This window comes from Aethalodelphis obliquidens, unplaced genomic scaffold, assembly GCF_003676395.1.
Source record: "Aethalodelphis obliquidens isolate GAN/ISIS:26980383/991018 unplaced genomic scaffold, ASM367639v1 scaffold4, whole genome shotgun sequence".
Taxonomy (NCBI): Eukaryota; Metazoa; Chordata; class Mammalia; order Artiodactyla; family Delphinidae; genus Aethalodelphis; species Aethalodelphis obliquidens.
The window spans coordinates 46,710,227-46,733,545 of record NW_020837948.1 but is presented as its reverse complement, the minus strand read 5'-3'; the positions used below and the strand labels follow the sequence as shown (position 1 = coordinate 46,733,545).

The following is a 23,319-nucleotide window of genomic DNA, read 5'->3' as shown; positions in this document are numbered from 1 at the left end:
TCTGTGGCAGACAATAAGCTGAATGAGATTCTTCTTGCTTACTGCTGAATACTTCATGTTGGACACATTGCAAACAAGTGATATTTGTTGATTTAATAAATAAATGAGTTATTCAGCTGTAAATGCAATTACTAAAGATTAAATGGAGTAATATATATGTAGTTCTTGGAACACGTAGCTTCTTTTAAGTTATCTGAAAATTTCCGTAAGACAAATTGACAATTCATGATTTTATTTATTTTTACATACTAGCTTAAGAAATCCACCTCGTTTAGCTTAGAGATTGAGAAATAAGTAGTTTTCATAAACTTGGAGACTCTGGAAAATTAAAAAAACACAAAAAACTAGCTGTTACTTTTTTTTCCTCCCCTAAACTATTTTATGTATACAATTGGAGTTTCTGATTTTTAGCTGTTGCTACTGCCATAATGAAAAATAAAGGGCAAAATTCAATTTAAACAGTCAGCCACTCTGTTTTACCACAGTTTTATTTCTCAATGATATACAACTTATCGCATCAGCTCTGTAATATTTCATTTCACACTTTAAGTCAGTATTTCTTATTCTGTAAAAACACACCCTGTGCTCTGTATAGCCAAATAAACACTTGCAATGGCAGGGCAGGCTTTTACCGCTTTTGAGAAAAGATGACAGTGAGCTATCGTGTGAGGTTCTGTTAGGGAGTCTACAGCGGGGAAGCTTCAAAAAGGGCAAAGCAGTTAATGTTTCTCTTTTCAACATGTGAACACATACTTTAAAGGGAGCCTAGGTTAGGGGTGTCTCCTCACTTTGTATGACATGCTGTTGCAGATTTGCTGGTGCTGGTTATCAGAAGTGACCTACATCTTTTTTTTTTTTTTTTGCTGTACGCAGGCCTCTCACTGTTGTGGCCTCTCCCATTGCGGAGCACAGGCTCCAGACGCTCAGGCTCAGCGGCCATGGCTCACGGACCCAGCCGCTCCGTGGCATGTGGGATCTTCCGGGACTGGGGCACAAACCTGTGTCCCCTGCATTGGCAGGCAGACTCTCAACCACTGCGCCACCAGGGAAGCCCATGATGTACATCTTTTAGGCTCTCTCCCAAATGGCTCTTATGATCACTCTTACAGTAGATGAGAGGCACGCATGACAAATATTTATAAGTAAGATGGCTGTTTAAGTTTGTCAATGGCCATGTAAAATAATCACTGAAATATATATTAAAACATGGAAGGTTTCAATTTTACCAATTCCATTTAAGAGTGTTGAATTAAAGGGCCAACTGAACCTAAAGACGAAGAAAAGACTACACAGATCCTAAATTCTATGGAATAAAACCAAGGAATTCATCTTCAGGATTAAAAAAAGTAAGAGTGACTAAGCTGAATTTAAATAAGTTTTCTTCTCTTAAAGTTATCATGACTTCTAACATGGGTGAGAGTAACAGCAATTGTAGGCGCAACTATATTTAAATTACGAAAAAACGTTCAATTGTTAGCTCAAAAGCATAGTGTTAACGTTCTCGCATGCCTGTGTAAGTTTTATATTCCTTTATAAAGCATAATGAAAGCTCATGAATTCAACCGCAAAAACTTTCTTTTGTCCTTGTAAGCAAAAGGAAGATACAATAAATTTCATGAACCCCCAAATTAACTGGCATTATTCATGAAGTGTAGATGCTAATTCATATAAAGTTTTGACTGCACCCCAAACAGGTGCTAGTCCAAACAGTAAGATCTAAATAGTCAGTGGTATATGATGTTCAATATTTCAGTTTTAAAATTTCAACCTATAAATCAATTAAAAAATACTGTGGTTTTATATTGACAGAATGATTGCTTTTTGGCTTGACCCGTAGCAATACACAATATGTAGGAAAACACTGAAGGAATCCATCGTAAATCTTAGCATTGTTCATCCTTTAGCTCAATTTTCAGCCAAACATAGTTCAAGTCATATGTACCTTAAGTGTAATAATTTAAAGGAGTATAAATCTGAAAATCTAAAAAGTTTCTTTACCTCTTAATGGCATACTGGCTTTGATGGCATAAATAACAACTTCTATTCGTTATAATTTACACATGTAGCAATGAAAAGTTTTAAAGCACGAATCAGTTCTAGTCTCACTAGAAGGGCCAAGAAGCTAGAAAGGCACAGTAGGGCAGAAAGAGTGTTGGGGGAAATTACAGTCCGGTGGGGCGTCTCTGAGGCTGTCCTCTTAGCTTTCCCCAGCGTAAATGAGCAACAGCCAAAACGCTCTCCTCCCCCGTGGTCAAGGAGTGTCTGTTCTGTAGGTTCCATTATCCATTTGCAATGGTTGGGATCTGGCAGTACTGTAATATCTCTCAGGAACCATTATTTGCTATTTAACATCAGGTTAAACATTTGTTATTTAACCATTAACATTTGCTATTTAACCATTATTTAACATTAGGATGCATACAGACCACCCGGCTATTCTTACTTCCCCTAACTAAATCCACTCTCCCCAAGGGTGAAGGAAAATAGAGTCAAATCACAGATATTCATAATATACAAGTCTTCACTGAAGAGAGCATTTGCATGTATAAAGTCTTTAGAATAGATTAATTGTATCATACAGATATCACTGGAGTTCTAGAAAAAAATGATAACATGTGCCTCTAGGTTTATAAAATTCAGGCTTTAAAGAAAATGCTATGAGTTAACTGATAGTTCTCGCTTCTGTGTTTGAAGAGACTAATATTTCGTTGTCAGCACAATGTTAAACGTTTTGGATGTATTTCAAAGTCTCTTTTACTGTGAATAGACTGGAAGCCATTTTGATACAGGATATTTAGTCTATATTATAAACCTCTAAATGGATGACCACAAAAGGCCTCGTTCCCACGAATATAAGAATATCTTTGCTTGATGATGCATGCAGTGGAGCAATATTATGCTTATTAACTCTTAATTATTAAGCTATTCACGTTACGCAAACGCAGTTCCATTTAAAATTCATGTTGAAGTAAAAAGTGAATAATCATCAATGTGTAAAGTATATTTCTTACAGATAGAGTGATTTTTTTTTTCCCTTTACTATCAGCACTTAAACTGACCACATTTAATTCACTAAAACTTCTCTTAATGGATGTTTATAAGCTCAAAATGTTTTCAGTACACTTAACATATCTGGGGGGGAGTGTAATAAATGGCCCATGTAAGTAACAACACACACAGAAGTTTACCCCACTCACCTGTCTGTTACGTTCATCCATAATCCTCGTAATCTGAATCTTTTTTCTCCCCATAGTCCCCGTTTTTCTTCTCTCTCTCGTCCCTGAAATTATGTATTTTTTCCTTCCTTTTCTTTCTCTTTCCTGTTTCCTCCAAACAAATCTCCTTCTTCAGCACTTGCACTGCTCAGTTCCCAAATTCCTGCATTCGTTCCTGCTGAACAAAAAATAAAAATTAAGCACCACTTTCATATTCTAATTTTCTAAAAATAAAACTCCATGGAACTAATCAAATTAAATGAATGAAAATAAGCATCTGTTAAAAGTACATGGTATATCACATGTAGGAGCATATCAAGTAGGAATGGTTTGTTCTTATGATTAAAATAATCTTGTAAGTAATTTAACAAGTCATTTAAATGATGAAAACTATGCTTTAAAGCCCAACACTTGAAATGTATCTTTTGCAAAGAGTTTCTTACTATTTTTTTAATGAAACTAGGTGACTATTTTCACCCTTCTGTTATGAAAAATTACCTAAATCAGAGAGTTAATGAACCTTTATGTACCTGTGTATGCTAAGTAGGGCAGCTAATTCATTTCTGAAGGGAAAACAATCTCGTGTTTTGACAGCAGAGGTGATAACGTCCCTCGTTATGCAAATAGGATGGACTATTATGAAAGTGCTATTTGATATATGTAAATGTCAACGAATTTAAATCTAAATCCTTTAATCTTATTTTTTAAAAGTCACTGCTATGAGAACACTGTAAAAATAATGTGGGATATTTAATCTTACATAACAAGCAGCTATCAGCAGTGAAATCTTTTCCTTTTGAAAGCCCTTAAGCTATATCTTGAATACAAGAATCAAAAAAGATAATCATTCATAGAAAAGAAAGAAATGGTATGAAAATTAGAGTATTATTCCATTTATGACTATATTTCTTATAAGCCATCAGTTCCTTAAATTTAAATATTTTAAAAAGACACATCATATCTCTTTGGGGAGCAAGATATAAAATTATAGAAGCTTGCCATATACTGGATATCTTTAGGCCATGAATTAAAATGAAAGAAGTGATCATCAACAATGTAAGATAAACCCAGAGAATCCAGTGTATTAAAAGTATGTATCTTTCTTTGTTTTAAATTATATCTGAAAATATTTGAATGAAAGTGAATCGCTGTGAAATGTGGAAGTTAACAAAAAGGCATTCCACAGTGGCTTCTTCATTTGCAGGCAATAGCTTCAATTATTCTATCCCGTCTTATGTCAAAGAATGCAACTACTTCACACATTGCTCAGAATTTCCCTGTTTACTTTAGTTGGTGTCTGACAACCGACCTGATAAATTCCCACATGTATTATGTAATACTAAGCCATTGTCCTGGCTATTTAATAGATTATTTGGCTCCAATTCAAAGTTATTGGAACAGGAATTGGAACTGTTACACATTTGGTCTGATCACATCGGCTGTCTTTTGATTTCTTTAATTTAATTTCTAAATTCTTTATCACCTCGAGTAAATTTTTTAAATTTAAGTTTTCTGTGATTATCTAATTGCAGAAGCTATTATGATATAATTAGTTCTGGTGGATTACGTGCTGCTTAAACACTAAGACCATCCATTCTCTTTTGCCCAGTGCCTTCTATTAAACTGTAGCTCACTTCTGCCTCTGAGAATATATGTATGTTGAGTAGTATCACAACCACACAGTGCTCATCAAAACTATTACTCCAGTGGCAATTTTAAATGTTGGAAGTAGTTCAGAGTTTTAGAGTTATATAAATAACACACATTTGACAAATAGACAGGAAAAAATTAGCTGTAAGATATATTAAAAAAATCACATTAAAATATGAAAAATCCACAAAGCACAACTGCATATTCACTGTTGTCAAACACAGTCCATCTACCTATTTTTAGTGACGGTCTTAAATATCACTCAACTGGACAACTTTCCAGTGTTTCCTATAGTCTTACCTTAGAAGCAAGCAGCAAGATAGAATGGTATTTCCCATGCATGTGCAAGAACCCAAAGAGACAAACAGGCTTCCTCGATCACAGAAAAGCCAACCCATGAATCCACAGCAAATGCATATGGGACAATTTCCTTTCTTTCATTGAGCTGAGGCCGCGGCACTATCGGCTTACAGGACTATGCCTGCCTAAGCGCTTACTCACTTTAAGGTGGAAGGTCAGGGTGAACAGATTAGAGTGTGGAAGAGGCGGGGAAGAAGAAAACTTCTGCGGATCCTGATTTCAAAATACAAATAACCAAACGAGTAGAGAAACATCCCTGGAGAAAAGTCTCCTTGGAAAGACAGAGTTCTTGATGAATCAAACTTAGAAGAGTTCCTCCATCTCACCACCCCATATTTCACAACTTTGAAACGAGGGACGCGTCTTAAAAAGAGCAGAGCAAGGATTTTCTTTTTTAATTCTTAAAACATTACGGGAAGTATTTTGCCAGAAAGAACTGATACGTGTCAATATGTATATATATAAAATAATCGATTAAAGATGACATTTTGAAATATGCAAGGTAATGTAGAGAGATGTAAGTTTAAATTTCAATAACATTAAAACATTTTCTTATTTCCCATAAAAATGAATATTTCTTGAAGTGTGCTGCCTTTTGAACATTTCTGAAATGCAAAATTTGATATGATTAAGTACATATGCAGAGTAAGATATGGTGAGGATGAGACTGTTTGCATGAAGTAAAACGTGCCTTAGAACATTCTGCTTAGAACGTTAGATTATGGGTCACCAGGTTTCAAGGCTGTCAGTAAAAATTCAGAGTTAGGAAGGTCAACAACAGCTCAGTAGCTGTTTTCTTAGCATAACTATTTTTCTAACCTGATTTTTATGCAAAAATCATATTGTAAGGTTGGTTTCAAGTATTAATTTGTAGGAGGCCTAGAGAGGCTGAAAAGAGATTATATAACTTCAGTAATCTGAAAAATTGTTTTGTATGTATATGAAGAAAAGAATATAATAGCTAAACTGCACATAGTAGAATTTGAGTTACCCTGAGAACTTTCATTTATGTACAATCAACCATAAGCTTAAAATAATTCCAGCAGCCTTACCGCTACTTCTTTCCACATGAAAGAAGAATTCTTGGAAAATGACAGAGTTACAGAGAAACAATCAGTCATTTAAAAAAAAAGAAAAGAAAAACAAATACTCTACCATAGTTACACTCTATAGAGCTACAGTCTTCTGCGTTTTTTCTTTTTGCCAACCTAAATAGAAGAAAAATAAAATCATGCTGCTTACTAAAAAGGGGAACTTCATTATGGGAGGCTTCTGTTCACTTTGAGTTTGGCATAAGCAGACAGATGAAGGCAAAGTGGTTTGAGACCCAAGGAGAGAAGAATTTCTTGTGGACAGACGCTAAAGATCCTTCTCCCACCCTGGCTCTCTCATTTACAAACAAGTTCCCTGAGTGACACACACCTCCCTCCCTTCCCCCTCTCCTCCCCTCACTCCCTCCCTCCCACAAATCCCTCCCAGTAACACAGAAGAATCTTGACAGAATGGCAGGAAACACGCACAGACTGGTCAGGGAAGGATATGATGTCAGCAACCACGAACAATAAAAGGTGTAAAGGTGCTTCCTTCCCTAAACTGTTCCAGAAGTGTAAAATGGGAACCAAAACTCTTCACTTCCTTCTCTGAGCAGAACTGTCTGAGTGTGCTGGGCTGCTCACCCCACACAGAGAGGCCTTTGAGAGGTTCAGATAAGGGACAAGGAGAAAAATCCAGACACGGGGACAACATTTCTAACTCCTATTTTTAAAACACCTGAGAAAAAAATCCATTTCAGCTCTGGGTTAGTATTTTATACGACTGCTTTAAGAAATAAAAATAAGAAAACAAACAAGTTCATTTTGGTGAAGTAGGAGATACACTGCAATTACCATTTACCATACCTCACCCAAATCATCTGACACAGCTAATGCAGCCATATAATCTTAATTTACTCCCTCGAGGCAAATGAAGGATTCTATACAGCAAAGAGCCAGATGGATACTTTGGTGTTTGGTAAAAAACAGAATCATGAAAACTGTTAAAAAAAATCAATGTTTGTTGGGAAAATACATGGATTACTTCTTTGCCCCCATAATTAAAAAAAAAAAGATATACTGGGTGGTGGTGAGGCAGGGGGGCAAGAGATTCCTATGTTATTGAAGCTTTCAGAGTTCGTAAAAAAATTCAGACTAAGAACCAAAGTAACTAACATAAACTTTCAGTATACAGTGAAACTATTTATTTTAGTCTCATCACTATTAGTTTCTTTCTAACATGGAAATGGCAGTCTACCATAAGATTTCTGTAGGAAGAAAACCACATATCAAGTGAATCTGAGTCATCTTCAGATTTCAATCATCTTCCCACAACACTTTGATTTAGAAATTAAACATAACCTTCAGTTTTGTGTTTTGATCTTAGAGTGAGACTGCCATGCCACATTGAAAGATGTGGGAAGAAATTAATTCTCTGCTGCTAAACTTATCTGTGCAAAGCATGTATTTTGCTACAATAAGCACCGTGCAGTCACTTAAATAAAAACAGCCTATGAATAATGACAAAACATTAAAATATGTGATGTCAGTTTGCAATGAAGAATTCTGGTTTTCTTTTACTCATATTAGCAAATAACTTTTTCACTGACTCACATTTTCACTACCACTAGCATCTTCATAAAATGTTTTGTAAAAACTCCAAGCTGAAAAGCAAGCATGCTATATCACACAAGAAATTATACGGTTAAATAAATACAAGCTGGATACTTAGCAAGGGACAAAAATGATCATAAGCCCAGTTGCTGCAAGCCTGGTATTACTAATTCAAACAATTAAATGATTCATTATTAGTTTAAGTGGAAAACTTTGCTCATTATGGTGCATCTAGATACATTTAACTTTCTACTTTATGATATGTTTGAAAGACACATGAGGCATGTAATTATATTTTGGTTAAAAGGAACAAGTAGATCTCTTAATTTTTTTCTCTTAAGAAGTATTCTGAACTTCAAAAGATATAATAATTATTAATCTTACTGTTATTCAACTATGTGATGTCTTATGAGTTAGGGAATATTTCTTCGGTCCTGAAAGTCACTTCACTTCTCTCTAAGCTTACCATGTATTATACAGAATGTTATACTACCCTAGCTATGAATGCAAGCTGAATTTGTCCTAAAGACACATAGCTAAGACATCCTCTTAAGGGTAATAAAATTACCCATTCTTCCCCACTGGATTTCATTATCATGAATATAAACAAAGTTATTTTCTCAATTTATTCCAAGTTAATATGATGAATTTTTTTTTTTTTTTTTTTTTTTTTTGCGGTACGTGGGCATCTCACTGTTGTGGCCTCTCCCGTCGCGGAGCACAGGCTCAGTGGCCATGGCTCACGGGCCCAGCCGCTCCATGGCATGTGGGATCCTCCCAGACCGGGGCACGAACCCGCGTCCCCTGCATCGGCAGGCGGACCCCCAACCACTGCGCCACCAGGGAAGCCCAGTACGATGAATTTTGAGTCATCTTCAGAACAGTAACATAATGTCAACTGTCTTTCAGTTCCCCACACCTGCCAGGCTCCTTCCTGCCACAGCGCACATGCAATTCCTGCAGCCTGGAGCGCTCCTCCTTCCCCTCCGTGCCTCCTTAACCTCTTCCCTTCCTTTCTGTCTCAGCATATTTCATCTCTCCAGGAAGCACTTCGCGCTCTCCTGATCACATCAAATTCCCCTATAAGGACTCATAGCACCATGTCCTCCTTTGTAGCACTTGTCACAACTGAAATTGCCTGTCTGCCATCTTCCTCAACATCTGTGGGCCAAGTCTGTTTTATCTGACTTTTGCGTTTTCAGTTTCTACCCCAGTGCCAGGCATATAGTAGGAGTTAATAACTATGAGTTGATTAATGAATTAATTCATTAAGATTTTTATCTCTCAGGTGAATATTTTCTTCAGTCACTATTTTTAATGACTATTAAGAACATTTTCATTTATACAGAAGCAGACTGATAACCTCACTTAATCTTTCATTATATTTATATAGCATCTCATATATGGAATAAGAATAATTTATACTGAGAAGTGGAAGTTGACTGGATTTTGGAGTCAGAAAAGCTCAGGGTATGAACTCTAACTTGGTACTGAGAAGCTGAGTGACTAAAGACTAATGACTTAATCACTTGGAACCACTCTTCCCTTGCCTTACAAAAAGTTGGGAATGTACTTCTTCATCTGCAGGATGGTTGTAATCATTAAATGTGGTACTACAGGTGAAGACTAGGTACATAGTAGGACTGGCAACATGGCTTACTACTTGCAAGATTGCTTCAGTTTTGAGGCATAAACTGAAAGTCATACACAATAAGGTTATCAAGTGAACCATAGTCTTTACATATACCACGAAGACCTTACTTTGCAGAGATGATGATGGGCAACTTCTAAAGGTAATACCTCATTTATCCATTAACAATAATCATTATATGAAGAGAAACTTACAGTGTTATAAAAGTTAAGAAGTTCCTCATAAGTATCAGTCATGGAAGAGCTTCAGGCTGCAAAAGTAGAAATAACTAGGGAAATACATCAATTTTCCCAATGACCACGGCTGCTGAAAACTCTACATTAATGTTTCTAGTCCTACTTTAATATCTTTCCCCAAGGACAAAAGGAGATGAAATGTATGTCAGAAATATAATAAGGCTAAAAAGGAACTCGTTTTGAAAACCCCTGCAATTAATTTAATAAGTGGGCCTAACCTGCCATTATCACTGATATAAATCATTTTATTTACACAATTCTAGAATTTAGGAGACACTTACCTTTAAACAACTGTATTGCATTATAAACAATTTAATAAACACAAGGGAAGCACAGCTTCCCAGTCATTATCACCTGCGGTATATTTTGCCTTGGACTTTTTTTTCACACTGGAGCTTAAACGGCATTCTCCAACCCCCATGCTAAAATAAACTCCAAACAGTCTAAATATGTCAAAAGCCTTGTGCTATCCAACCACACCATAGTTTTTAGTCTTTCTACATCATATTGAGTAATTAAGTCAGGGTTCTAGCAAGTCTTTGTTTTCCTAATTTTGCACCATGTTTTCTTCCAAAGGCCACTTCGTGATGTGGCAGGGTCACCACAAGGTAAATCCGCAGTGTCCTCATCACAAAGCATGAGCTACTAAGCATCACAGAGTGTGTTCTGTTCCCCAGCTGTAACTTTTCCAAAAGCAAATGCAGCTGGATTTTTTGTTGCTGTTATTGAACAAAGCAAGTTAAGCACTACGCAACACCAATATCAGTGAAACAAAACTGTCAGCCTTCAACGCAAGCTAGGCTTGAAATGGGAGATGTTGCTATTATAAATTTTCATCTTGGGCTTCCCTGGTGGCGCAGTGGTTGAGAGTCCGCCTGCCTATGCAGGGGACGCGGGTTTGTGCCCCGGTCCTGGAGGATCCTACATACCGCGGAGCGGCTGGGCCCATGAGCCACGGCTGCTGAGCCTGAGCGTCCGGAGCCTGTGCTCCACAGCGGGAGAGGCCACAACGGTGAGAGGCCCGCATACCACAAAAAAAAAAATAAAAAAAATTTTCATCTTATGACAAAAATCTGAATTCCCAGGCATCTAATGATCCTGTCAGAAAAATCTTACATTCATTATTTTCTTAATCTTTAATATATCATATTTCATTATTAAAATGTAAATTTTCTACACATTTTTCCTCAAAAGCCTGAGTGTATGAGACACAGTCTTCAGCCTTACTAATACATTTGTGTGTCTGTAAGTGTTTGTACAGAGGTAATATTTTCCTATAAAACTGCAGAAAAGGGAAGAAACATATTTTAGTCTTTCATAATATGTGGGTAAAACGAGTACATTTTAAGATATCTGAGTAGTCCTGAGTATTATCACTAGTAAATAATCCCAGTATTATTAGGATTGTGATATGAATGGTTAAAAGGACATTCTAAGTAAAGGCTAAGTAATAAAATAATACTCTGTATTCAAACATTACATTAATGATTGAAAATTATGTCCTTGAAAATAATTTGCCTCTGTTGTTATTTACCTTACCAATTTATGTAACATTTAAGGATGACCTTGAAATGAGAAGAAATACTATTGTCCTCCTGCCAATGTTTTTGTTCTACATTAAGAAGAATATGCTTGATAAATCATCTGCTATTTACATTCACTGAATGTCATTTACTTTCGTCTCTAGCTAAGCTTTAGAAATTTAAAACGTTTATATAAAAACCTTCTATGATAATTTATATAATAGTCAAAATGCCAGTCATACCTCAAATCGAAAAAAAGATATTTGATATTACTATTATATGTGGCTCGGAACCCAGTGATTCATCAATTTTTCGATTTCTCTTCATCTCCTTTACAGCATCCTAATCAACCTAATTAAGGCTTTGTTCATCTGAAACCTCTGATGACAATTTGTTTAACTCTATCCCACTGTGGTCTTCTTATAAGGAGAATTACATCTGATCTTCTGACAGCAATCATTAAATGATCCCAACTGGCCCCAATTAAGCCACATGGCTCACGGCGTCCATGTAGTCAAGTGCCAAGTTCTCTGTTTCATTTACACATCATTCTTGGTTTATTTTCTTAAAGCCAATTAAGTATATGTGTCTTATCAAGTGGAACTAAATTTCCTTGTGTCCACTGGCTCAAGACAGGGCACCGCCTGACTCCACAGTCACACTGAAGATCATGCAGGACCCCTGAAGCCTTTCTCCCTAGCAGTAGTGCTATTAATGGAAAAAAAAAAAAACAACTTTACTTACTCAGGATGAAATTCATGCACATGTACCTCCTCAAAACAATACACGTTTAAACAGTTCTGGCTGACATAAATCAATAACAACTTTTCATTTGGCTTATTTACAAGGATCTTTTAATAGAGTAGTACCTGCATTTAGTTGAGTTTAATATTCCTTTTTTTTTGAACATTTGAAATGATCTCTTTAAGACCCTCTAAAACAGCAGTACCAAAGTAAGACTTCTGAAGTTAACCTTTCTTACCCTTAATTTCTGCTCTAATTTTTTCACGTATACTCAATTGTAAGTTCTATAATGATGTTCCCAGGCCTTCCTATGTGCGCAGGTAGCCTCAGGATTTAGAGCTCATTGATTGTGTGCTACTCCAGGGAAATGGCTGATTAAAAACAGCCTCTTGAGGAGACGCTCCTATTCACATCTGGCTCATCTTATTCTAAACTCTTAATACCTGTATGGAAATATGACCCCTAGCTTTGGCTTTGGAGAACCTCAGTTCACAGATCCTTTACCTTAGGTGGCAAGGCAGAAACACAGTGAAATTAATCTCAATATGACTGGTGTTTGAAACAGTTTCTGAAGACCTTAATCACTGCCCTGACTACTTTCCTGTGAATATAAACAAATGCACTGTATTTTTATACCTAGTCTAACAATAGCTATCACTGATCATCTGCTGGTGTCTGATGCAGGCTATCTGTCACAGTTCTCAGAGTAGAAGAATTAGAACATATCTGTTCATCCTAATCATACATTAAAAACTGACATTAGGACAGATGATTGGATGGATGTTACGCATCTTATAGGACATTAACCTTGATGGAACATGTAATTCCTTTTATCATTTGACCAACAGATGGAACTACAAAGAAAAAAGAAAATACAATGGAATCTTTAGCATACTGATGTTTGGCAACACCTGGAAAAAAAGAGTATGTGCATTTTCTTTATGATAGCTAAATACATACTTGATCAGCTCTCAATAAATAACTGTTCTTTTCCTCATGCAAAGAGGAAAATTCAAAATATTTATTACAAAATGCTGATGATGTAGAAAACACCAACCCCACAAATGACTGACTTTGCTACAAAATGTCTAACAAATGTATTAAAATTTTAGTAAAGCACAACAGACGCTCGGGTATTGTATTATGAAATATTTCTCACTGTATTATAGTAATCTCCAATAAGATTTGATGTTAATTTTAGAGCATGCTTCTGCTAAAAAGGGCAAACCCTGCAACAGATTTAGTACAAAGAAGCTGAAAATATCCCGTGGAAAAAAAAAATCTGTAGCGAAATCAGCCAGCCCCAATCCTGCCATTACTCAGCACTGTAGTGACGTGCGGATGTTTGTAGTGGTTTGAGGAGCCAGCAGGGGTGGAAACTCTATGTACTCGACTCCAACATGATTGCAATTGAACCTCATCAAAGTAAGAGCTCATAATTTGTCACAGAAAACAGCCAATTAACATATGTTAGAAAAAGGCTTCATAAAGATAATATATGATTAAAGACCCAGTGCAGCTGTTGAAAATCAAAACTATGCATTTAAAAAAGAAATCTCAGCCTGAGCTTCCGTATGGTTAAACTGATAATGGCTACTATGATTTTTTTTTTTTTCGTAAGTAGAAAAATATAATTACAGTGCTTCTCATAAGTTTGGGGTTATGGCGAAAGGGAGAACTGGGTACTGTGGCACTATTTACTATGCCTTACTTACTTCTATAAATAGTTGAAACCCTTGCCAAAACTCTGTAGTTACTTTGTTATAGTGCTATTTTAAAACACAGACCTTCATTGTGAGCTAAATGGCCTTCAGGATGCACTTTGTAGTTGGAGCATTCCTCTCAAAACTATATCCTCCCTTTATCTGTGTAAAACTCCAGGACAAGAGGACTCTACATGACTGCCCCTCTGACTGTAAAACACGCTAGGGCTGTGTAACGCATGGCTTGAATACATCAGAACTTTTGTCAGGGGTGGTGGTCAGGAATGGTGACGGTTAAATGTCAGAAATGTGATTAAGGTGCCTGTACGCAGTGCAGATCCTCTAACAAGACACAAGGCAGTCTATCTGCCCCAGCTTTGGAGCAGATGAACTATACGTAGCTATATGTATTTGGTGTAGTCTCATTATAGATGTTAAATTAAAACTCTAGCTTGGACCACGTGGGCAATCAAATCCTGGCCAAGTTGATGTCATCAGAGGCTAAGAGCCAAAATCATGATGTTTAATATTACAGATATCAATGAAAAAGTCTGATCAACAGTCACAGAGACATAAACGCATCAAGCACGATTAAGAGGTGCCAGAGACACCACTGTGAACCAAACAGAGGTCCTGGTCATCATGAACCCGAGGCTTTAAAGGGAGAATGAAGCAATAAACAAGAGAATACAATGATTTTAGAGAGAAAACTGCTACGGAGAAAATACCACAGCAGAACAGGCTAGGTAGGGGTGACTGAACAGGAAAGGGCTGACTGAGGTGAATAACGCTGTCAGGGAAGGGTTATTTGAAAAGATGACATCTGAGGAGAGACGTAAACCACGGATGGAGCAAGGCTGCATTTGGAGGGTGAACACTCCAGCACTCCACCTGTCGCTGGTGGTATAAATTTGGCCAATTCATAGTTTCCTGAACCTTAAGTTTCCTCAGCTATAGAATGGGAATAACAACACGTATATTCTATAATGAGGTTGTGAGGCTCAAATAAAAAAATAGATCCACATTCATTTGTAAAAATTTAGTTGGATGCAATTCAATTTCTGAAATTCTCTGCGTAAACTTGTTTAACTTTATGGAAATTATAAATACTTTGAAACACAGAGAATATAGTATAATGCAAAAGGTTTCTAAATTTATATTAGTTGGATCCAACGGTGTGTTCTCCCTTGAGATGTGGTTATTTCACTGAAGTAATGCCCACTGGTTGAAATAGGTCTTGTGGATATAAGTTCATTTTGCAGTGCTAAATATGGATAGTACCATGAGCAATCTGACAAACACAACACAAAATTTCTGCAAATGTAAAATACAGAATTGTATTTTTTAAATCTTTTTTTTTTTTTTTTTTTTTGCGGTATGCGGGCCTCTCACTGTTGTGGCCTCTCCTGTTGCGGAGCACAGGCTCTGGACGCACAGGCTCAGCGGCCATGGCTCACGGGCCCAGCTGCTCCGTGGCATGTGGGATTTTCCCGGACCGGGGCACGAACCCGTGTCCCCTGCATCGGCAGGCGTACTCTCAACCACTGCGCCACCAGGGAAGCCCTAAATCGTATTTTTAAAACTCTTTTAGAAATAAACAATCTCACAACATTACTAATGTAACAGTCATTGTTTTAGGTTGATTTATTTCCTCTCTCATAGGGCCCAACTCCCAAGCAATCAGCACAGTTTTGATTAAGATCTCAGTGATAATCAATGAGACAATGTTTCCCAGTGTCTCACTGTATGGGAAACATTCACACATCTTTGGAGTCAGCTATGTAGCCTCAAGCCAAACAGATTAATTTCCAATTTAGAATGAATAGACAAATTGAATCATCTAGTATTTTTTAAATAAGGCATTTTTAAGGGAAAAATACAAAATTTAAGGATTATGAATTTTAATAAATAGGAAATTAGAATGAAGAACAACAGACACTTTAATTTTAAAAGTTGTAAAATATAAATGTCCAATGAAAAACTATAGTATTTTAAGTAAGGGGAGGGGTCAAAATTTCCTATTCAAGGAAACCTTAAGGAATAACGGGTATATATTTTCAATTTTCCCTCCCCTGTCATGTTTTGGGAGAGTGGTATAAATTTGATTCTTTATTCCATCATTTTCTTTTTATGTCCTATTTGGTGAACATAATTTATCAGTTTTAAAGTACGGTAAGTTGTACAGTTTACCATGAAGCCTAAATTAACACTAATCTATTTTCATTATTATTGGTTAAATGCCCTGAAAAAGAATCACAAATTTGCAAAGTTTCTTTTCTTTTTAGTCAAGATGTCTTCTTTCCTTTCCTAAATGAATCACAGTATAGACATTATCCTAGTAAAAACTAGCATAGTGTTTTATTTTATTCTCAGTGCTAACCAATACTTCACACTGCATACTCACCTCCCTCCCTATCTTGTAAGATGACCTTTGGAGGACAATTTCCTCCCCCTCCAAAACCCAGTCACAGCTGCATACAAAGCAGACACATAAATACGAGTTTCTTCCCTCTATTTGAAGCATTCCCCACTCGATTTTTTCATTTCGTCACCTTTCTTTATCTCTTTTTCCACATGTTTAGAACTGAGGGGATATGGAAAGTGAAACTGTCAAAGAGCTAGGAATAGAGGTGTTCTCAGACGAACAGAATGTTTCCTCTGTAAGATGCAGGCAGGGCAGGCAAATGAGCTGCACAGGGCGGGCACCGCAGAGGGGGGTGGGCAGCGGAGTTGGGTCCTGGGCTGAAGGCCTGGCGGGAGGTTCCTTATCTCAGCATGTCTACACATTCTGTCCCAGGTTCTTTTCAAGGAAAGCCCAAGTCATCCTTGGCAGATAATACTACATGGAAAGTATTACAGTACTTTCCCTATAAAAAAGCCGTGCTACAAAAATCAGAAGTTACTGACACGGACAGTTTTTCATCCTGATTCTCTAAAACCTAAGGTCTAAAAAAAAGCAACCATTGGTGGAAGCAAGCTCATGATTCTCCTTAGAAATCCCAAAGTGGATTCCAAAGATCACTGGTTTCTAAGGATGCTAACAAGTGATCCCCCGCCCACCCTACCCCTCCACACCCTAAAAAAAAGTCAGGAAATCAAAAAAATTAGGAAAATAGATTTCTTTGCTATAGGACTGTTCATAGTCTTTAATATGCTAGATGCCAGAATCTGTAGTATTTACAGATGTATCAGGAATATCCCTTGGGAAATGCTAGCTTTAAAGAAAGGATCAAGCTTCTTTCCTCTGACTACTGAATATATACGCCCCAAACCAACACTTAGCTCAGTGCCTGCCTCAAAGAGAAACCTAACACTATTGTTGAATAATTGATAAAACAACAATCTATTCTCTTAGCTTGACAAAGGAATACAAACATAACATCAGGTGCAGAAGACTGCTGTTCTTTTAAAGTAAAAATATTAATAAAAATATTTAGCAATTAGTGTGATTTGTTTCCAAAGTCCAAAGCACCAGAGTAGAGTGCAGTGGAAAGAAAGCTCTATTTGGAATCAGACTCTTGGGTGGGTTCTGCTACCCAGGAGCTGCAGGTCTTTGGGCCAGTCAACTCCCTTGAGTCTAATTTTCCTCAGACATATAAAGGGAGCTGGGTTCAGTTTCTAAAGCCCCCTTTCAAGTTCCTAAATGGTATAAATTCAATAAAGGTGTAAGACACAATGAGGTCAGAATGCTTCTCCAAAGGATATAGTTCTAGAGAAACAATAAGCTGACAAAAATGTTTAATTGCCTGGTAAATATAATTGTTTTTTCATTTTTTTTTTGCATTGAAAAGTTGGTTCACCTCAGCCTCAAGCAAAATAAGCAGTTAAGATCAAGGTTATATTATGCACTTTGGACAACTAATCATATTTAGAAATTTAATAAATAATTAGCTATAAATTATAAAATATTACGGCACTAAAAACTTTACATATATTGACTCTAATCCTCATAGCAGCCTATGAGGAAGGCACTACTACCATTTTCATTTCACAGAAACAAAGGCTGGAGGGTAGAGAGGTTAAATTACTTGCCCACGGTCACAGGGCTAGTGTTAAGAGTTATAATGTGAACCCTTATACATCCAGTCCTAGACTTAGTATTCGAATCACACACTCTGCTACTTCTCCATGCTGCAAGGTAATATTCAAAAGAGTACTTTAAAGTTAAAATTCTATACAGAAAATGTGATATTCAGAGGGATTTAGTGGAATCTAAGAAATTCTTTTAAAATCAATGTTCTTTAATGTATCTAACATTCTCTTACTCTTGATGGCAAAAAAAGAGTTTACTTCACTGTACTAGCAGGGGAACAGGATGAAACTTGAGTTAGATACCTTTCATTAAAATATCAGTATTTACTGGCTGATCAGCACCAATGGTATTTTCCCCCTCCTTTCTACAAATGAATATGGCTGCTCACCAGGGAAAGCAGGTGAGTGCACATGAATCAGCATATATTCATCTCGACTCTTGGTAACCATCAAAACAGGTGTCTTCCTGAGGATGGGTCAGAAGAGTCAACTTCATTTATGATAAGATGATGATTACAGAGAGTATTACAGATATCTTGCCATCAGGCTTGGGGCAGTCATCTTGCTCTCCTTCAAAGTACCTCGGGGAGGTTTCTAACCTAGATCTAACCAACCCTGGTATTACCCTGGTCATTGTCTCTTCACTCCCCCACGTTTCTACATCTCCTCAAATTATGGTCTACTACAATATTCTTCTATGGGCAGTAGAGTTTCCACTTTAGAATTTTATACATTTACCTACTCCTTTAGAATTCTTTGTGTTTGAGACCTCTGGGTATAACTGCAATGCTACCTCTTTAAATATATTCTTTTAGAAGTAATTTTATGGCTATCAACTTTATAAAACACAATCTAATAAAATATACAAATTAACTGTACAATAACAGTTGACCTACTTTGCAATATATTTATGATGGTTGGAAGAAAAATCACACACTAGTGTGTTACAGAAGTTCACATCATTTTTTTTCCACAATGTATCCCAGAGCTCGCTCTATCAGAGCTACAGAGTATGAGGATGTAATTGTATACTTTCAGCATGTATCAGCCTTTTCTCCTACTTTCATAGGCAGAATACTATGGTACATATGTCTTCATTTATATATTTATACATGTTTACTGTACCAGTTGATGAGCACTATAGGTCAGTGCCACTCAAAAACTCCATAAGCAACAATGGCACATTATATCCAAGACTGAATTCAATTTAAGATGCTAGGCAGGTGACTGCAAAGTGAAAGCTCAAAATGGCTGCCTATGTATCCCAGGCACTTTGAGAGGGCTTGTGGTAAACAGGAAATCTCTGAGATTTCTAACTCGGTAAGAAAGGACCTGTTGGCAAATACTGCCTTTCACAGCGAAGACACCTCTGGAATAACTTTTATGTCGGTGTCACTCATGCCTGTGGGTGGATCCAGTAATAAGAGAGTTCTGAGAAGTGGAGGGGGAACACGTTACTTTTAGATGTTAGAAAAGTGGACATGATCATGAAGCAACTAGTTAACACACCAAATCATTATTTGGCCACATTCCTGAGGATTCTGAAAGTCAAAACTGTATAAAAATGTTCATCTTTTATAACTTATGGATTGGAAAACAATGAATAATGGCACAGTCTCTATCCAGTTCCTTTGAAAAAAATCAGTGAAGATGAATATAGTTAATAACTGCTTCTCTGAATTTAATATGGAGAATTTCAGGGTGGGCTTGGACATTTCACTTGCCTTAAAATGCTCTTTATGAGAAAGATAAATTTTGCTATGTTACAGAAGAGCAAAAGTCTTTTTTTTTTTTTTTTTTTGTAGAAGTACATATCTACATTTCCATTCAGCCAAGGTAAGAGCAGAAATGCAGGATATTAATAGCGGCAGGGGCCATGCAAGGTCATATCATTTTTTCCCTCCTTCAGATAATACCATACCCAAATTATTTCATAAAGATTCCACCTCTCTTTTAAGGCCTTCCGGAAAAGGAGCAACATAACCTTCCTCACTAACCTATTTTGATATCTCACAACTCTCACTCTCAGGAAATTCTTACTTATAGCTAATCCCTCACAGAATGCTTTAGGCCCAGTCCTGTTGTTCTAGCCTCTGTAGAGAGAACAACACCGGGTGATCATGTTTTCATGTCATGTGCTTTAAGACTGTGAATTGAATTATATCTATTTTTGTCATGCTTTCCTTGCTTTAGTTTCTTTTTTCCCCCATCTTTGTGGCTCTTCATTTCAAGTCATACCTGCCTTTAGCTCTGGAGTCCAAAAATACACATAGTACTAAAAAAAGCCTCTTGTATACTCCTATCAGATACATAATTTTAATTATCCACACACTGCATGAATTCTAAAGTAAATGTTTACCTTTTCATTTATTCCAATTTTGTATTTTTTCCCCTGCCAGATTTGCTTCCAGCCAACTCTTCCACAGTTTGTATTTAAAGAGTTTTTTTTTTTTTTCCCTTGACTTCATGATTTCTGACCAGTTCTCCAGTCTACCAAGGTCACACTGCGTTCTGATCTTGCCTTTTCAAGGGCCAGACTTCAAAAACTCTCTTTACACAGAACCCTTTAAATTGAATGTACAAATTATTTATTTCACTATTCCTTTAGCTACCATTCAAATCTGCCTGGTTTAAGGAATATTTTCCCAATTTATGGATGAGGATGTCATACAGAACAAAATCAAAAGGCTTGGAAAATTGAGATTATACCTATCCCTTCTCCTTCACACTCTACAGTGAAGGTTAAAATATTCTCATAGGACCAGTTTTTATACTCACACCCAGGGTGTTACAGGATGTATAACAAATGTATGACAAATCATAGTGATTTTTTTCCTTGTATATATATATATGTTTTTTTTCCTGTATATTTTTTTTTCCTTGTGTATTTTTAAGTCTGCAAATAAGAGAGTTAGTAATGGTGGTTCCTTGGGTCACACTTGGTTTTCTTTTAAAAATGTCATCACCGTGATAGTTACCTTCTAGCCTTTATTAAAAAATCCTTAAGAATAGTAGCTTGTGGCCTTGCAATGGCATTATGTTACAAGAATTCCTGCTACTAAAATTATCTTAGGCTTTAGCCAGAATTGCTCAGGAGTTCCATGAAACTTGCTTTGTTATTTAATATCACTTGATTCCTTAGGTCATACGTACATATGTTACATATGGAAACCTATGTTACATATGCAAAAAATCATTAAATTCATTCCTTCATTCAACCATTTTTTTTGGGGGGGGCGGGTAACTGCTATGTTCCAGGCACTATTCTAAGGGATCTAAAGGAATAAAATGAATGAAACATAAAAATTCATGCCCTCATGGAACTTAAAATATTCCTGATATGATCTATATTTACTTTCCCCTTCCCATGAAAATTGGGCTACTCTTTATCCTTTGCTGTTGTTTTTGGTTAAACTGAATAAATTCGTAAATATCATATCTTAATTCTGACTCTCCTTTACTTTGAGCCTTTACTTTAAAAGCCTTACTTACTTTACTTTAAGCCTTTACTATTTTCTTGGAACTTTCATTTTCATATTATTTCAAATTTCTTTTTTTTCTCATAATACTTTTTCATTCCCATTCCTCATAAGGTCTTTCTTTAGCCAACCAGATATTCTCCTCGCTTTCTAAAATTTGTGATACAAGATGAAGTAGTCTTTTGACTACTTGTACATCCTCCATCCTACATACTAAATTTTCTAAGAATACCTTTTAAGTATTTCCAAGTCCCTTGAAAATCTGTTCCATTAAATTCATTTTTTTCTATTGTTGAATTTTTCAGATCTTTAATTCCTGCCTGGGATTGGATCCTAAAATAATGTAAATCTTTGGTCAATCAGCAGGTTTGATAAAAACTAAACTAATTAATGAATAATAGTCTTAGCTTTACTGAAAGAGAAATAAATTCTAATAAATTAAGAAAGCCACTCATTTTCACGTTTCCTGACTGTATGTCTGGGTAAGGTATGACTGAAATATTTGGATATTTCTATTATACTAGGATGGAAACAAGTGATCAGTGGCTCCCTATTGTATAATAAAAGATAGAAGATTAGAAACAAAGTGCAATTACAGACATCAACTCTATGGAAAAAAAATAAAAGACACACAGTAAGAAAAATCCTTCCCTGAGAATTTATGGATATAGCATCAGCCATCAAAATGACAGTAAACAAAGAATTGGGAGATACTGTGATAATTCTTCATCAAAATCTTAGTTTTCATTAAGTATGCTGAAAAGATTCTCAGGAGGAGAAAACAGTAAGATACAGGAGAACACAACTCTTCCGTGTGGCTAGATGTGTGCCAATATGCCAACTTCCTTGGTAAATTTTTCATGTATTTATAAGAACCTAAATAATAATAATTTTAAAAAGATGTTAACATAGAATAGGATTTCAATGGTTTTTGAAGGAAAGCAACTTTTCTTTTCTAGAAGCCTTGAAATCGAGGCACCATCCTATAGTGAAATGTATGAACTGGAGAGGGCACATGATGATGTGAGCACCACAGCCATCTACCCACAGAAACTTACTGCCCCTCCTCCAATCCTGCCCTAGAAGGAGAAGAAGAGTATGGTGCAGAGATAGGCACATCACTGACAACCATCTGGGAAACTCAACAGACTGAGCTACTTTAGAAGATCCTAATGTCTGGGGTAGTGTTGCCTTGTCTACCTTAATGCTTTTCCTATCTCTTTTTTTTTTTTTTTTTTTTTTGGAATGCAAGGCTTTGCAAAATGTCTCTTTAGATTTCTTTTGTGTTTGTTTATTTTTTAAAAAATCATGTCACAAAAAGCATTTCTATTTAGGTCTGTTTTTCCATTAGCCATTTGTCTTTTGCTAAAACTTTAACTGCATTCTATGCTTAAACACCCAAACACAGACATGTTCCATCACTTAAAATATTTTGTGTGTGTATGTATTATTTAAATTCTATTTTAAAAATCAATGGTAAACCAATAAATTGTTGGAATTAAGTTAAAAAAATCAAAGTCTATCTTTAAAATTCTATTGAGACATTGTGCAAAAATCAGACAGACCAATTACTAGGTAGACAATGTAGGCTACGCAATCACATTTAAATTAAATTTTTAATATTTCTGAAATTCATTTTTTTCTAATACACAGTTTCTCCATGACAAAGTGAGAGGCATTAACTAGATGATATACATGTTTCTTCTATTTTTAATGAAAGATTTTATAATCTATTGGAACTAATACCTATGACTTTCTTTAATCCAGAAAGTTATCATATTAGGAGAGTCTATTTCAGATTGGAAACGTGGAAGGAGAAAAAGATTTGAAGAATAAAATTTGAAATTTTGGCAACAGAATTTTAACTCGTGTTTGATAGTTTATTCCTGTGAAACAATTTTTAATCATCCTAGTAATAGTGATAATGATAGTTCATTGAGTGAACATGTCCCAGGAATATTATTTCTATTATTTCAATTGAAACTTATACCTGGATAATTTTGTACTATCATGATCATTATTCATATTATATTTCTGGTTCAGAAAAAAAATCAAAGCACTAAAAAAAATACAAAACTTGC

General features: G+C 36.0%; 1 protein-coding gene across 19 annotated transcripts in view; it reads right to left on the bottom strand.

Annotated features, from left to right (window-relative positions):
• Nucleotides 1-23,319, bottom strand: part of MEF2C (myocyte enhancer factor 2C) — a 148,701-nt gene that overhangs the window by 91,472 nt on the left and 33,910 nt on the right. For 6 of the 19 annotated variants that reach the window (XM_027100664.1, XM_027100656.1, XM_027100661.1 and 3 more), the window contains exon 2: nt 3,198-3,393. In XM_027100664.1, the coding sequence (XP_026956465.1) occupies nt 3,198-3,251 (54 nt within the window). In that variant the 5' untranslated portion in view covers nt 3,252-3,393. Of the gene's footprint in view, nt 1-3,197; nt 3,394-5,165; nt 5,522-6,293; nt 6,306-6,380; nt 6,622-23,319 lie in introns of those variants that run through there. The other 13 variants (XM_027100662.1, XM_027100646.1, XM_027100655.1 and 10 more) reach the window with 9 other exon arrangements.